The sequence below is a fragment of the Setaria italica genome, chromosome I (assembly GCF_000263155.2).
Source record: "Setaria italica strain Yugu1 chromosome I, Setaria_italica_v2.0, whole genome shotgun sequence".
NCBI lineage: Eukaryota > Viridiplantae > Streptophyta > Magnoliopsida > Poales > Poaceae > Setaria > Setaria italica.
Window position 1 is genome coordinate 38,089,753 of NC_028450.1, and position 17,362 is coordinate 38,107,114.

At 50.8% G+C, this 17,362-nt stretch overlaps 1 protein-coding gene across 1 annotated transcript; it reads right to left on the reverse strand.

Moving 5' to 3' along the window:
- Positions 1–12,831: 12,831 nt before the first annotated feature.
- Positions 12,832–14,748, reverse strand: LOC101768989 (uncharacterized protein At3g28850). The gene has a single exon (XM_004953859.3). The coding sequence runs from the start codon at positions 14,223–14,225 to the stop codon at positions 13,074–13,076; it is 1,152 nt and encodes a 383-aa protein (XP_004953916.1). The 5' UTR covers positions 14,226–14,748; the 3' UTR covers positions 12,832–13,073.
- Between the last annotated feature and the right edge of the window lie 2,614 nt (positions 14,749–17,362).

The window sequence follows — 17,362 nt, forward strand, 5'->3', positions numbered from 1 at the left end:
CGCATTCCAGAGTTCGTTTTCTGCACGCTCCGAGCTGTACTTCATTCGGCACGGCTTGTAGTGCTTCACCTCCCTTGTCCTCCTCCACCTCTACAACTAATAAGTATTTTCTTTTGACCCCAATTCCCAAAAGCTCCAATCCTCTTTCAAAAACCAGAGGACCCTCGGCAGCTGCTGCCTGCAACAAACATCCGTCGGCCATCAGGATCGCAGTTGTTTCACCGCTGGAAATCATTAAGCCGCGTTTAGCCGTCAAGCCCGAGAGCCCAGCTAACTAATCCGTGGACGTCGTCCTGCTGGTTCTCCACGGGCCGGCACGCGTAGCCAAGCTACGCGGCGACCATGCCCGGGGACCCTTGTAAATTCTAACAGCCGGCGTTGTCGCGTGGAGCATCATCTATCGGAGGCGCCGTGTCCGCACGGGCGGCCGCCGCCGCCGCCGGTGCACGGCTCGCTCGCAGGTCTAAGCACGTCTCTCGCGCACAAACCATCGGGTTGCGACCGGTTCCTTTTCTGCTCTCCGTGAGAGAAAAGCTACGTTTTTTTTCCCTGGAAGAACGAGGCATGGTTAGGCAGTGGGGAAAGAAGGGGTGGCGCGTCGTGCGTTTCGGCAAAGATCTCGGTGTTATTTTCGCTGATGATCAGCAATGCTTTTAGTTTCATCGCTGTTGGGATATACTCTTTCTAGCTGGTTGCTTAACGAGGCCACATCATGATTGGCGGGCGAGCATTTCTTTCTGTTCTCCTCTCTGGTGATCCGCGTAGCCTGTTTCTGTTTTCCCTTGTGCGATGTGTCGGGATAACCTATCCTAGCCTAAAGGTTAGGCGGACCCTATGGTTTTGAGTGCAACGGGACATATGATTGGCTAGGCAAATGCGTCAACAGGCTAGAACCAGGAAGCAACCGCTAGGCAATGGGGAAGCCAATTTGTTTTGCTATTCAAACGAAGGGGTCATATGAATATGGACGGGAATCAACACAAGAAAAAAAAGAGAGAGAGGACTAAATTATATAAGTTGGATTATATTCCAAGAGTAGTAGGGTAAAGGATCATCTTATTTCAGATTATTTGTGGTCTCAGTATGTTCTCAAGGTAGCCTTTTACCATAGTATTCATGACTCATAATCTAGCTTATATAATCTAGGTGGATAATAATCTCAAACAAACAGAGCCTTAAGTTAAGATCTAATGCATCTTTATCGGAATTCCTAGGCTTGACCTAGTTTACGGAGAAAATTAAGCTAAGATCACACTGATATGGGTACCATGTTTCTAAAAGTTTTATTAACGGATTACTTGTAATAGCGGGGATGGGGAGGCTGTCGGTTTTCTTTTCACCGTCGGTAGCCATGTTACTTGTACCATGACCCAGAACTTACTTGAAACCCCCAATTAAATGAGCCCAAGGCTGTGATGGATTGGAAGCCATGTTATAATTTGAAAAGCCAAACGAAGAAGTAAACGTCCATACGTCGTCCAATTTGTGATGTTGACAGACTAAAGAAAGGTCGAGTAGGACTTACCAACCTCCCAAATCAAATTTAGTTTTTTGCAAGCCGTGATCTTCATCATTTCTTTTGTTTGACATCTGTCATTATTTTTCAATGACAAATCGTACTGTATGAGCTGGTGATTTGTCAGCATGTACGTATTGGAGGCCAAATGTTTTGTATGGATTTATTTATGTTTTTCATGTTATGAACTGGAAAAATATATACCAAGGAGGCTTATTAGTAATTAATGCTTTGTTGGTGACAGCTTGCCTATGCTCGTTATGGTTAAAACAAGTTGATATATCACATGAACTAGGAAAAAATAAGGTTCTACTCCCTCCACCCCAAATTACTATTCGTTTTGGCTTTTCTAAATACATAACCTTTGATATGCACCTAGATATATATTATGTCTAGATACATAGCAAAAGTTATGTAACTAGAAAAGTCAAAACGAATAGTAATTTGGAATGGGGGAGTATGTAAAAGGGTTAGATTTGGTACGCAGCTTTATTTTTTCATGATCAGCATATCATGATTAGGACAGGCAAATAGATATAGGTCAATCAGTTCTTTAACTTGGGTTTGCCAATTGTCAGTTATTGACTTATTTGATTTATATAAATATATATGTGACGGCAGATGGTTGAAGCTTGGTCCAACTGAAATTAGTTTGGGTCAAAGGGAAGAATGCTTTCATTCCACGCAGATAAAGGATAGAGGACTAAGCGTTAGTCAATGAGCGGATATTTATACTACAGCAATTGAAAAATCCTAGTGTCAAATAACTATCGGTGGTGACTTCAATATTTGTACTTTCATCTTACGAAAAGCACATGTTATTAGTCATTTTTTTGCGGGGTAAATATGATTGGTCATTATAATATACAACATGCTTGATGTATTTCTACAAGAAATCTACTATGTAGTTTATTTTTTATTTCACTTGTGCAGATATTTAAAAGAATGTTATTATAAGTAAAAAGTGATATGGAACCAGATAGATAATTATAATACGAGGATTTTTTAGAATGGTTGAAAATAGAGAGTCGTCCATCCAGATGAATCGTACGGTGGAAAAATAGGAAGTACCTAGAAGTATCTAAAGAAAAGTACTATATGTTGGACAAGTAAAAAAACCGTGGGCGCATACCCAATTTAATTTAATTTTTTAATTATCTTTCTCAGATCAACGGCTAGCAAACATTTAATAAAATAGTACCTAGAAGTACCGCCTGGTACTTTATAACCATTTTAACGAGAGAGATTTTAGAGTGATTGAAAAAAATAAAGAACTGTTCATCCGGAGAAATCGAACGGTGGAAACAAAGGAAGTACACGAGGAAAAAATAAGGGCTTGCGTAAGAGGGTCAGATTTGATACGCAGCTTTTTTTGACGACCAGCATATCATGATTAGGACGAGCAAATAAATATAGGTCAATCAGTTCTTTAACTTGGGTTTGCCAATTGTCAGTTCTTGACTTTTTTTAAAAAAAAAAAGTTCTTGACTTATTTGATTTATATATATATAGACACGCACGGCAGATGGTTGAAGCTTGGTCCAACTAAAATTAGTTTGGGGTCAAAGGGAAGAATGCTTTCATTCCACCCAGATAAAAGGACAGAGGACTGCGCGTTAGTCAATGAGCTGATATTTATACTACAGTAATTGAAAAAGCCTATGGTCAAATAACTATCGGTGGTGACTTCAATATTTATACTTTCATCTTAAGAAACGCACATGTTATTAGTCATTTTTTTGCGGGGTACATGTGATCGGTCATTAATATACAACACGCTTGATGTATTTCTACAACAAATCTACTACCTAGTTTATTTTTCATTTTACTTGTGCGGATATTTAAAATGATGTTATTATAAGTCAAAAGTGATAATTTATACGGAACCGGATAGATAATTATAATACAGTGGTGGATGCTGTTGCACTAAACCCAAAAAAAATGATGTTTTTTGCGAATCACACAGCACATACGCAGACACTCACATACGTGTACGCACACTTGCCCCTACGAACACACGTACGCAACCCTACCCCTGTGAGCACCTCCGAAAGACTGAGCCGGCGAATCCTCGAGATTGACAAAGTTACCCCTGGCGTCTCGTTGTCGACAGGTACGTCGCCTACCACTGCACCGGTTAAATCTTGGAATAAATCCAGGGAAATGCAAGCACTGCCGAGTTAAGGACTCGAATCCTGATGAGCAGGTTCCACCACAACAAAACCTTACCAGCTGAGCTACGCTCAGTTAAAAAAAAATTGATGTTGTATACTATTGTTTACATCCACTCAGTTTACTTTTATATTTGATGCTAACCTAGATATAGTTCTACTTTGGTGTGCGCCATTCCCACGGTCCATCATCTGCAGCACGAGTTGTCCCTTTTGGATCATTGCAGGCCAATAACATCATTTTTAATGCAATAATAGCATTGTTATTCTCTTCAATCTCACCCGAAACATTAGCTGCTGAGCCCGTGTTTGGACGGTTCGATTAACATCCGACGAATGAGAATTGCTAGTGACGTGGCCGAATGAGACGCAATAGCTTATGGAGCTGATTTCGTTATAAAGAGATTAGTAGCATTGTTTCTCTCGAGTCTCAACCGCAAGAGCAGCTCATACCTTAATTAGCACCTAGATTTTGCGGCTTAAAAGGCTAAGCAAAAAAGAGCACAAGAAGCACAAATAGAAGTATCACTCGAAGAAAGCATTAGAAATAGAATTTGTGTCTCTGCCACATCAGGTTAGATGCACATTCGTCGAACTATAGAATTGTTTGCCTTTTTTTAAAAAAAATAATCTGCTAACAATGAAAGAATCCATGCCAAAATAATGTATCCTTGAAGTATTTATTCCTCTGCGTTTCCATATTCCACGGTTCCCAGGAGCACCTACATGCACGCGCTGGAGGAGCACTGCAACTGTTTCAACTCGACATTCTCGTAGGCTCAAACCACCGGCACACACTCCCCTACCTACCTTTCCGTTTCTGTAAACATATGCAGTTGAAAACAGCAGAAGGCATGTATTGTCACAGCACGTCGGATTGATTGCTCGTTACATGTGGGCGGCGCAAAAAAGAGCTTGGATTCTTTCTTCCTCCAGCCGCCAATTTCCTCCCGTGTTCGTGCCGTCCCGACGTCGCTCTCGCGTCGCAATGATAAGAGCCGGAACAGGAAAACCAGCCGCGCGCGCGCGCGCACGCAAGTAGGCCACGGCCCCCGCGACGTGGCAGCTTTCGCGGCCTTGTTCCGGTTGTCCCCCCCCCGGCCGTCCTTTTCCTCCGTCGATTTCCACACGTTTCTTTTCGTCGGCAACGTATCCCGCCATGCGCCGGCTCCAGCCATACGACCGCGACGCCCGTCGTCTCGCCCGGCGCGATCGAAACATGCCAATCTGCGCTTCCAAGTTTGAATTCAGCGCTGGTGAGGGCGTCACGCATACCGGACGGGCAGCTGGGGTTGAACCGCGACCGGTTCAACGCCCCGACGGGTGTGGCCACCACGACAACGATGAGATCGAGGGCGTCCCCCGTCACCGCCTAGTCGGCGGGTCCATTTGTCAAGCGCGAATGAAAACGCCTCCCTTGCATCGGTAGGCCTACTACACGGCTGCACCTGCACTGCACCCCCCGCGACCCGTCGGTATCGGCCGTACTCCCCCAGATACGACACGCACTAACTAACCACCACCCAGCAGGACCAAGAGGCGAGCACGCAACGCACTCCTCCTGCCTGGTGTGGTGCTCGGTGCCCGCGCGGGGTGGAATTCTCGCGCGGCGAGCCAATCCGCTTGGCCGTGCACGCGCGCGCGCGCGCCACCACTAGCGCCACCACCACGGTGAAAGGCTGCCGGGGCAGATGGAAAAAGCTGCGGGACTTCTTTCCCGATACGGCAACGGGGCCCGTTGCCCCGTTCAACGGCATCGAGCGAGACGCGCACGCGGGCCGCAAGCAACGAGCGCGCAGGGGCAGGGCGTCCCTTTCCCTCGTACGCGCGTCGAGACCTGACCTTTTGCCAAACCAACCAGGCTCGGCTCGGCCGGCGCCGTGGGAAATCAGCCGGGACGGCCGCGCGTTTCCCTCACGGAAATGGCGAGCGCACTGGGAAATCAGCGATGGACCAGCGGGCGGGCGGGCGGCGGCGGGTGGAGTCCGGTCCGCGTCGCGCGGCTACTTGCTGGCCAATGCGGCCACGCCTCCGGCTCCGGCTGGCTCTTTGGACGGGCGCCTTTTCCCTTTCTCCGCTTTGCCGTCTCTCTTTTCCCGATCTACTAGAAGGGGATGGTTAACCAGCGTGGGCGGGCCCGCGCTCCACGCCAACCTCCCCCAACTCGACGGACAGGGACAGCCGACCCAGGCCAGCGCCAGCGCTCCCCATTCACCGATCCGGCCAATCACTCGCCTAGGAATTCCACTCTCTTCCCCCCATACAACAATCTTTTCACGTTGGGACGTTGGGTAGTAAAGCAAGCTGATCATGACTCCGACTGAACTGCACGTTGTTGGTAAAAATTTCATCTGCACCATGCAGCTGAAGAGCTCGTACTCGGTCGCTTTTATCACAAGATGTGCGTGCCTGCTGTTCACGCTCTGCTACTGTATCGCGATGCTGCAAACAGCAGGGAGAAAGCGCGCGGTGAGATAGAGTGATAGGGAGATACGGAGGCGTCGTGCAAGACAAATGAGTGGAAAGCTCCCGCACTTGCGGTTGGTTTGGTCTTTAAGCAAGCAGAGAAAGGCGCCGGATCCCTTTGCTACTTGCGCTGTTGCGGAGTCCAAATCCTTTTGTTGACAGCACACGGCTCCAACACCGGCCAAGCCGCCTCGCCTTTTTCCATTCCATTCCATCACTGCGCTCGCGTCGGATTGGATATGGACTCCGACTAAGCCGCTTCTAACTCTCTCTTTTGTCTGCTCTGGAGCTAAGGCTTAAGCTTAATTGTTTATCGCCTCGCATAACTACCGAGCAAGAGATCAGATCACAGGGCCATGCAGTAGTGCACGGCGGCCACTATCGCGACGCGACGCAGCTGCCAATCTGCCACGATCGGTGGAGGTTAACGTCCCATCTCACTCGAGCTGATCTCCATCTCTCTCTCGCTCTGCCTGGAAAAGGGATCGGAAGGAAAGAAAAGGATAAGAAAGTGACCGGGGCAGTTAGCGTTCCACGAACCCCCGAGCACCGAGGTGACAACCATAACCAGACAAAACCCGGTGCTTTACACGCGGAGCCTCCCGCTTGGGTGGCCGCGCGCGGAGGTTTTAGTTTTTGCCGGTCGCACAATGGAAACCGCAGATCAAGGGAGAGGGAGGTTTTGAAGTGCACAGCGGATCGCAACGAACTGACGAGCCAACCAATGGCGCTACTAGATGACCCAACCCAACCGCCCCTTGCAGTACACACCCGCGTGTCTGTCTTCTTCTTGTCATGGCCCCCCATCTAATTTTACTCCATGCTACAGGACGTGAGCTAGATGTTTAAAATGTTCGCTTGTTCTGCTCGTCGTTTTATTTGGTCACTGTAGTACTGCTAGCTACCAGCCTACCACTCGAGAACGGCATCTGAAAAGCCAATCCGGTAGTGAAAGTTTGTCTGTCCCGGTCGTGCATGGGGCGCATGATTACGGCGGCAGACGTTTTGCCGTCGCGACACACGGTCGCATGATTGCACCCACGCCAAGAATCCGTCCCCGTCACGTACAGCAGGAGACCCAGGAGCTCCGGTGCGTTGCATGACAAAAAGAAAAGTTGCCCCAGGACGACGAAAAAGGGGTCCGGGCCGGGGGCCGGGGGCATAGATTGGTTGGTATTACGTTCGCATTGTCCCAAATAATTGCGTTGTCCTCGTGCTGATGATCTAGCCCCTAATCTGATGGAAGACATGTAACCGTAGCTGGTGAGCTATGGCATCTTTCATATATTTATTCATGGCTACAACCTGCAGGGCAGTAGGCTGGGCTACACAGCAGCAACGTGTGCAGAGAATAATCATCAGAAGGTCCGGGCCGGGGAAGATGGTGTACGTTAAGGAATCCAATTGGATCGAGTTGACAGGCTACAGGGAGGACTTGGGAGTAGTAGGCTCTATTTATGAGGGAGGAGGGGACTGGGCGCGGCAGGTTCTGTCTGAAATTATCTCGTGGGCGTGAAGGCACTGTGCTTTCTTCCTTGATCTGATCATTACCAGCAAGGATTTGTTTCAGAAATGATCCGAAAAGAAAATCATAGCCGCGTGGAGGAGAACCAACTTGATGGGCTGCCTAACGTGTTGGAGCTGATTAGTCCCGGGTTTTAGCCCTTTAGGCCTGGTTGTCTCCAATGAACTCGACTCATCACAGGATGTCCTTTTGGAGGGAGGGAGAGTAGTAACTGGCAACACACAGCAGTGCAGGCAGCTAGCTATGCTAGACGCCTAGACTTGCGATTCGGTTGTGCGTAGGGAGGCTGGGACACAAGGTTCGGCCCGGCGGCCAACTATATAGGCCTTCCGTCCCAGTTACTACTCTTGTACCGGCCTGTCAGCCGGATTTAGGGCCTGCTATACTCTGGCCCTGGCCCTATTTGATTGCTAGCTCTAGCTCTCCTCACTCCTCCTTGTGGCCCAGTTTAGAAGGCAATTGCAACTCGCAAGCATAGCCAGCCCGCTGCAGCAGTGCAACTCACGAACAAACGAGAGGCAAACGAGAGGCAAAGACGAAGGATATGTTGAAACATAAGTCATCACACCTCCTATGATTGTGTATTAATGATTTCAATGAAGTGTTACATCGAACGGAATATATGGACATACAGGAGAGAAGCCATGCTCAAATTGTCGATTCCGTGATATGGTGGATGTATGTGACGTAAATGACTTAGGTTATGAAGGTCATAGTTGGACGTATGAAAAGAAGGTAGCTGGGTGCTTCTATTGCCGAGTGCGCTCGGATCGCGCTCTGGCAACATTGGTGTGTTTCCCTTTGGCGAAATGCAAGCATATGTCGATGGCTGCCTCGGATCATGTGCCGATCTTGCTGAGCTGGAGGTCGGAGGAGCCACGGTCTCGAGGAAAGAAATGATTCAGGTATGAAGTTATGTGGGAATCCCATGCTGAATTTTCTAAGGGTGTGTTTGGTTTGGGGGTCGAACCGGGTCGGAACGGGTTCGACCCCCATCGACCCTCATTTGGTTGGAAATGCATCTGGGTTGGATCCGACCCATGAGGGAATATTCCTCCCAGATGTGGGTCGAATGCGTCTGCCCAAATGAGCGTATGCACTCGACCCGCACGGACGCCGTGCTCTCCAGTGCGCGTGCCTCCCTGCCCCCGCGTCTGCCTCGACCGTTGCCGTAGCCTGCCCGACGCTCTTCGCCCTCCCGCCGACCCCGCCTCCTCCCGCCGCCCGCCTGCCGCCCCCGCCGCCACCCTCCGCCCGCATCACGGGGAGGAGTGAAGGAGGACGCGGCGAGGGAAGCGGCGGCCGGCGCGGGGGGAGGGAGTGGCAGCGGCGCGGGGACCGGCGACCGGTGCGGGGAGAGTGTGTGGGAGGGAGGAGCGGTGGCGCGAGGGAGAGGAAGGGTGGCCAGAGGAAGAAGATAAGGTGAGTGAGGATGACCTATGGATCCCGCATCTGACAGGTGGGATCCGTTGCTAACGGTGTTAAAATGGCACCCATCTTATCCCCCACAACACCTCCAACCAAACAAAAGATTGGACCGAACCCATCCCTCTCAACCAAACACGAGATGGATTGGACCCAACCCACAAAAGTGGAATGGAACCAACCCGTTCCACTTGGTCTCAAAACCAAACACATGCTAACTCTCCGCTTAAGCCATGGCAGAAGGAGAATGAAGCAACGACCCTACGGGAATTACAGAGCAAACTGAAGAAAGTTTCTAGCCACCTTGTGAGGTAGGACAGGAACGCATTTGGGTATGTGCGCGGGGAGTTGCGCAGGCTGAAACAAGAGCTAGAGCGGCTACAGTTTGACTCGTAGAGGATGGGTCCAACTCGGAGAAAATTTTGGAATTGAACCATAGAGAAGAAATAATGTGGAGGCAACTTTCCAGAATTATGTGGCTTTCTGCAGGTGACAGAAATTCTAGGTTTTTTCATATTCGAGCTAGCAGAAAGAGGAGGAGAAACAGGATCGCAAGGTTGAAAAACCGGATGGACAGGTGACAGAAAATGTCCAGGAGATGAGCGATCTAGCAACTACCTTCTACAAGGAGTTGTATACTTCTGAAGGGACCAATAACATGGAGGCAGTGTTGAGTATAGTCCCAACGAAGGTTACTGCAGTAATGAACTATAGCTTACTTGCAGCCTTTTTAGAGAAGGAAGTCAAAGAAGCTTTGTTTCATATGTTTCCGACAAAGTTCCCGAGGCCTGATGGTTTTCCGTCACACTTCTTCCAGCGGCATTGGGACTTATGTGGAACTAAAGTTACTTTAATAGTGTTGAGGATTTTGAGAGGGGAGGAGGACGCTACATCAATAAATGATACTTTTATTGTTCGGTGGCGGATCTAGAGAAGTTGGGGGCCAGTTTATGCCTATAAGCCTTTGTAACGTTCTGTATAAGATCGCCTTGAAAGCTGTTGCAAACAGGCTGAAGCAAATGTTGCTCGAGGTTATTCAGAAGAGCAGTCTGCATTTGTGCCTAGGCGTCTTATTATGGACAACATAATCTCGGCATATGAATGTTTGCATTTTATGAAGCAGAAAAGGCCTCATGAATCGAGATGTTGTGCTCTAAAGTTGGACATGAGGAAAGCTTATGACCGAGTTGAGTGGGACTATCTGCGAGCGATCATGCTCCGATTGGGCTTCCACCAATATTGGGTTGAGACTGTGATACGCCTGGTACCTACTATCTCCTTTTCAGTTCTCTTTAATGGTGATAGACTTAACAATTTTAAACCGTCAAGGAGTATCCGACAAGGAGATCTTATCTCTCCCTATCTGTTTATGTTGGCAGCAGAGGGCCTTTCGTGCCTGCTAAAAAAGCTAGGAATCAATCGTCCGTACTCAATGGGATTAAAGTGGTGCTGTCGGCTCCGGTGGTGTCTCACTTACTCTTTGCAGATGACAGCCTGCTATTTTTCAAAGCTAATAGGGAAAGTGTAGAGGAGATCAAGGAGGTACTCAACATTTACTGTCAAGCTTCTGGACAGAGGATTAATATGGACAAGTCCTCAATTCATTTTGCGAAGGGCTGCAGACAATCTCTTTGTGAGTGATCAAGGGAGTACTTGATGTCCATAATGAATCTCTGAGTGAAAAATATCTGGGCATGCCGACAGATGTAGACGAGCTGATAGATCACACGACGATCTCATGGAACGTTCAAAAGTTTCATGCTGTTTTTTGTCCGTTTGATGTTGAGGCGATTCTGAATATATCCGTCTGCACTCGGAGACAAGGGGATTTCTGGGCAGGGCACCATGAAAAGTTTGTTCACCTTATAGGATGTTGGTTGTAAACAAAGAATGAGCTACAACATATCTAGAGAATATTGCTGGGAGATCAGATTTAAGATTTAAGGTTTGAGAAAAATGAATGGAAGTCGCTACGACAGGTTAAGGTACCATCAAAGATACATGTGTTCTTGTGGAGGCTTGTTCATCACTCCTTGCCGTCAGGTGATGTACTGCACCATAGGAACATGGCTACTCGAAGCACCTATTCGATCTGTGGTATGCTTGATTCTTGGAAGCACTCATTGATAGAGTACAATATTGCGAAATGCGTGCAGGCTCTAGAACACGAGGAAATTACACAGCTGATTAGTGAAACTCGGGAAACTGAGCCTAGGGGATGGTTAGCGGCTATTATCAGCTTGCTAAAGCATGAGGATCTGACGAGGATGGCAGTCACTCTTTGGGCCATCTGGTATGCTCGCAAGAAGGCGATCCATGAGAGCTCTTTTCAGAGTCCTTTATCTACTCACTGTCTTGTGAACAATTTTATAGATGACCTGGAGATGATCAAGACGGTGCAGGTTGTAGGAAACTTTCGGGAGCGTCTGCGCTGGTGATTCGTGGACTCTCAGATGCAGAGATCGTCGAGACTATTGTGTGTAGGGAAGGCTTGGCGTTGGAGAGTGACCTCATGGTTCAACACTTTAGGCTAGTCTCGGACAATGTTAATGTGATCAGAGGAATCAAGGAGGAAAAAATGGCCGCTCAGGGCCATATCATCAAGGAGCAGCGCAATTTGATACTGCTGATTTTGTTCATGAAAACAGGCACTCCAATGTGGATGCTCACACCATCACAAGGAGTGCGATTTATGTTGAGTTTGGTAGGTAAGTGTGACTGTTAAATCCGCCTCAAAACGTTTGTAACTCTTATAACTCTGTTGATGAATAAAGAGTTACGAAAAAGAAAAAGCAGTGTTCTTGGTTGGGATTCCGATTATGGAAGTATGGAACGATATACTAGCTGTAGCACCAATGATTTATTCGTGGTTTTTCTTCTTTTTCGCCAATACTTTTGTTTCTGAAAACTTAGATTGACGGTTTCTTTTTTGAAATCTTATGCTGATATTTTTTTGAAGAGTGGAACATGATGTAATGTGCTACAGTACCGCCGGCAAGCCTATGGTCGGTCATGTGGGGCAAAAGAACAAGACGAACAGAAAGGAAGGGCCTACGGGAGGGGAGGCCGGTGGCAGATCCACTCCTTCCATAACTTCCCGACACACCGAAGCACCGAACAGAACGTTTGGAGCACCAACCCTGTAGATTGCTCCACGGCTTCAGTACGCTCGAACATTTCGCATCAGTCCTTAAAAGCGTCGACGAGTTATTAAAAAAAGCGTTGATGACTTGATGTGGATGAGATGAGATGACTCCGTACATCGCGTTTCTTCTTCATGCTCATGCTCTTTGCTTTGGAAGATGAAGCTCTGACAAAACGAACCCAGCTGACAGTTGACATGTGCTGCTGTGTGTCACCGACGAGAAGTCCGGACGGAGATCGACTGCTCCGTCTGGTCTTGGTCGACCGCGTAGCAGTTCGTACACGCTGCCGGAGACGGCGCGCACGTGCCACTGGCGTATCTGCGCGCGACAAACACCGGGCACCTGCTTCGTCGCATCTTCGTCCGGCTCACCAACCCCCCCTAGTTCAGATGGCACATCACAGAGAAAGGCCCGATCAGGGCTTTTTTCAGAGTCTCATTTCACGGAAGGCGGCAGCAACCAAAAAAGGCAGCTACTTCCATTGGCATCACCAGCTTCTAAAGATCTCGTCTTGTTGCCAAAGGTTCGCATTGTTCAATTGGCGAAACTCTTATCACACAATGTAGTTCAGGAAGCAGAGGATGAAAGGTAAGCAATGCAATGCATATCTGTTATTCAGAAGATTGCTGTCATGTCTTTTACACATCCGAATCCAGTGAGAAACAAAACATAAATACAGTCATCTGTTGCTCTTCATCAGTCCTAAAGTTACATAATGCGTGTAACTTCTGTACAAACCCTGAACTAAAACGACAAGCACTCCTCAGCAATCCTGCAAAAACCACACTACAAATCATCCAATAGCAGCTCTGAGATTTTTCTTTTCACAGGGGGCAGAGAGGACACCGCACGAGCCCGTTCTCGTTGCACTCGGGGCACCGCCTGAAGGTGCCCACCTCCTCGAGGAACACCTTGCAGCTGCCGGAGCACTCCTCGCAGGGCACGAACCGCACGCCGCCGCAGCCGGAGCACGCGTCCAGGGCAATAATGCCCTTGCCGCCGGCGCCCGGCGGGGGCGCCATCTCGCAGGCCTCCAGCGCCTTCGACAGCTCGCCGGCCTCGTGCATCCGGCGGATCTCCTCGGCGCTGCCCAGGTGCCTGCCGTCCGCGAACACCTGCGGGAGCCTGCCGGCGGGGGCGCCCAGCGCGTCGTGGAGCTCGTCCTTGAACCCGGCGTGCATCGACAGGTCCCGCTCGTCGACGCGCACGCCGTAGCCGTGGAGGATGGACCGGGTGGACCAGCAGTCCTCGTACGTCTTGCGGATGCCCCGGAGGCTGGTCAGGTACAGCACCACCTTCCTGGCACTGTCCGGCGGGGGTGGGGGAGCCGGGGGCTTCGGCGGCGCCAGCTTGGCGAGCTTCGCGTCGATCCTCTGCTGGAACGCGCTGACCCGCGCGCGCACGATGCCCGGGAACCTCTGTATCTCGCGCTTCTTGACGCCGTCCTCGCCGCCGACCAGGCCGTCAGGCTTCTTGTTACTGACGCAGTCCTCGTTGCCCGGGTCGGCTGGCGGCGGGGATATCTCATCGAGCGCCTTCCGGAACGCCGCGATGACGTCCGGATCGAACTCCGGCGATCCCGGCGCCGACTTCTCCCGGCGGTCCTCGCCGTCGGCGGCGTCGCCGTCCTCCTCCTCCTTGTCATCGAGGCCGTCCATGAGCTCCCACACGTTGATCACCTCGGGCTCCCGTACCGGCGTCTTTGCCGGTGATCCCGGCACCTGCTTCTGCCGCCTGACCATCAGCTGCTGCTTCACCGGCGGCGTCTTGGCCGCGCCGACGCCGCCGTCGTCGCGCCACTTCATCATCTCCTCGTCCCGGTCGAGGCTGAGCGACCCGAGCGTGGACGACTTGAGCGCTACGGTGTGGTGCACGCTCCCGGTGACCGGCCCGGAGCAGCTCCGCGCGTACGGCGACCGGCCGCCGCCACCGCGGACGCCGCCGCGCAGCGCGTGCCTGGACCCCGTGCAGCCCATCGGACACCCACCACCACTGTACAATCCGGAAACCCACCACCACAGATCGGCAGCGCGAAGGCACAGCTCAATGTCGGCGCGGAGCCTTCTGGGAGCGCTGGACCATCCCTCGACAAGAACCGATCAGCTGGACCAAGAACAGCTGCGGCCAGTTCAGAGGGACGAGCAGGTATAGCTGGGCGTGTCGCCACCGCCCCGCCCTGTCCACCAATCCGAGCGTCGATGGGGGCCAGTCAAACGTGGGGGAGCTCGACGGCGATCGGGCGGGGAGGTAGGCGGAGTGGAAGCTAGAAGTTGGGCGAGATCTGAGGCGAGGCTGGATGATGCGATGCGAGGGGGGAAGGGAGGGAGAGGGAGGACGGAGGAAACGCTTTGCTTTAAGCCGCGGGAGTAATGAAGCGAGGCCGGAGCGTTTCGGGTCACGGGCGGGGCCGCCCGCGTGCCGTGTCCGCGCGCAAAGCGTAATAACTCGCGCGTTTCGGTGTGGGGAGGAGTCGTGGGCCATGTTTAGTTACTCCCAACTCCCAACTTTGACACTATGCAAAAAGAAGATTCCCCATCACATCAAACTTGCGGTACATGCATGGAATACTAAATGTAGATGAAATTAAAAACTAATTGCACAGTTTTGTTGTACTTTGCGAGACGAATCTTTTGAGCCTAATTAGTCAATATTTGGACAATAATTCACAAATACAAACGAAACGCTACAGTGTGCTACAGTGCTGTAACAGTAATTTGGCACCTCCCAAATTCCCCAACTAAACACGGCCGTGGGCGCGTGCCGTGCGTCGAGTGCCCGCCCGCGCCAGGTGGGTGGAATCATTGCCCCGCTTGGAATGGAACCCTCTCATGTCAGTGTGCCCGCCGGGAAGCGGCTCGTGGCGGCGGCGAAAGGCTGGGGCTCACCGGGGTTATCCGCCTCGGCGGGAGAGCAAGAACTACAGCATCGGATCGGGGGCACTCCAGCTCGAGGCGTCGTATCTGGACTCGCGCCGCGATCGCCCGCGCACAGGACTACAGGAGTTTGGGTTTCGGGCGGCGTTGAGCGCACATGTGGTTTGGGCATGGAGCACGACGGGCCGTACGCTGCTGAATGCCGTACCTGCCATCTATCAAATCGGGAGCAGCGGCGAGATGGGGTTCGTACGGTGTCACCTCAGCGGCGATACAGCGCGCCAGCGCCGGAGCGCCACGGGTGATACGATTTCCGTCCATTTTTCATGAGTTGGTATGCAGTCTAGTCATATTGCGGAGGCCTTGTTTAGTTACTCCAAAATCTCAACTTTGTCACTATACAAAAAGAAGATTTCTCATCACATCAAACTTACGGTACATGCATGGAGTACTGAATGTAGATGAAATCAAAAACTAATTGCACAGTTAGGTTGTACTTTGTGAGACGAATCTTTTGAGGCTAATTAGTCAATATTTGGACAATAATTCACAAATACAAACGAAACGCTACAGTATGCTACAGTGCTGTCGCAGTGATTTTAGTTGTCCAAAACCCAGAGTTGATGTGAATCGGTGATGATGAGCGCGGGAACCCGCTTAGAACTGGTGGGGACATTTTGGGGTGTTGACGTGTTGTAGTACGTATCTGATCGTCTGGTGGCGTGGTATTTAAACTTGCTGCAAATACGGTTCATGGTCTCATGGACCACTCACGTCGCCGGCTGTGCCACTTACCAAGTTGAGCGTCGTTCCTGAATTCTGAACTTGAATTTGACGCCGCGGGGCGCGGGCAATCTTTGCACCGAACGACGCGAGCCGCGCAGTAGCAGCAGCCACAGGCACCTGTCCCCGTCGGCCGTTGCTGCGACGCAGCAGCTCGCCCTTTCTCTGTCGCTACGAAAACTCCGCGATCGCACAGCTGAAACACAGAACACAGCAAAGGCGTCGGCGTCACTGTCGCCCGGTAACGTACACATGTGTCAATCCGCCGGCGCGCACATATCAGCGACGTCTGAAACTGAAAGCTCGGAGCCTGAAGTCTGAACTGGGGGAACCGGCCAGTGTTTTACACGGTCCAACGCATGGCAAATCCTCCTCGTTCGTCCACCAGGCGAACGGCGCTCGCGCTCGCAGAAAAATTCAAGCTTTGAACCGCGCTGCCACGCCGCGATCTCATTCTTCACTGTCGCGGTGATGGAGTTGGACTGGACCAGCGCAACGCCGATCCGAAGTTTCGGACCCTCTCGGGCACGAAAACTGGTTAGCATTTCGCTGGTTGGTTGGTTGGTTGGTGGCGCCGACCGGCCGACCGGCGGCTGCTGACCGTGCCGAGCAGGTGAGGGCGAGTGGCCGCGGGGGAGTGCCCGTGCCCGTCGGCCGCTTCCAGGGAGAGGCGCGTGCGCGTGGCGTGGGTGGCATGTCAACTCACCCGCCCCAGTCGGTGGTTTGTCGTCGGACTCCGGCTGCCGTTTAGTGCATCGCCACTTCTTTGGGGGCTTCAGGCTTGCTTATTTTTTGTGCTGACGACGGTCTGGTTCCGATGGCGCGGAGGGCTATTTTTTTAGTCCCTGACTCCCTGGTTCGGAACAGGTCGGATCTGTGATTGCCGGATTGGTTTGGTCATGCATGAAAGGTATGCGTGATCCACCGAAATTGGCTCTGTTTGTGATTGAGATTGGAGATCGAGATTGTTCTCGCTTCTCGAGGACCACGGTACGGCGGATTAAATGATAAATTCGGTGACCCCCAGAAGAAAAAAATCGTAATTATGTAGGATCTATCATTGTTTACGAGGGCTGACATATGTAGCAGTCTGCACCTCTACGAAGCTGCGCTTTTGAAACAGAGTCTTTCACTCTTTTGCGATAGCATGGGTTTGCATCCGAAGCTATACTGCTAGAGTAACTGCGAAGACGAGTACATCGCTTTTTGGTGAGCTGTTGTTGCCTGCTGAATCTAGAAAGGGAAATGCTGCTGCAAAAAGACGACGCCTAAAGTTTTGTGAGAGTACCACTCGACCCTGTGCGCGACCACTCACCAAGACAGCTCACTCCTTCCGTTCTTTCTGCCTTTATCGGCCAAACTCGATGGCTCGTGAGTTATGCCTGCACTCTTGGTATCGATTCCAATGCTTGCTAGATCTTCCGGCTCGCAATCAGTATATGGTCATGTTTGGAAGA

What these genes read in the sequence shown, in the direction of transcription:
- LOC101768989 (XM_004953859.3), bottom strand. Translation starts at nt 14,225, where the DNA reads ATGGGCTGCACGGGGTCCAGGCACGCGCTGCGCGGCGGCGTCCGCGGT.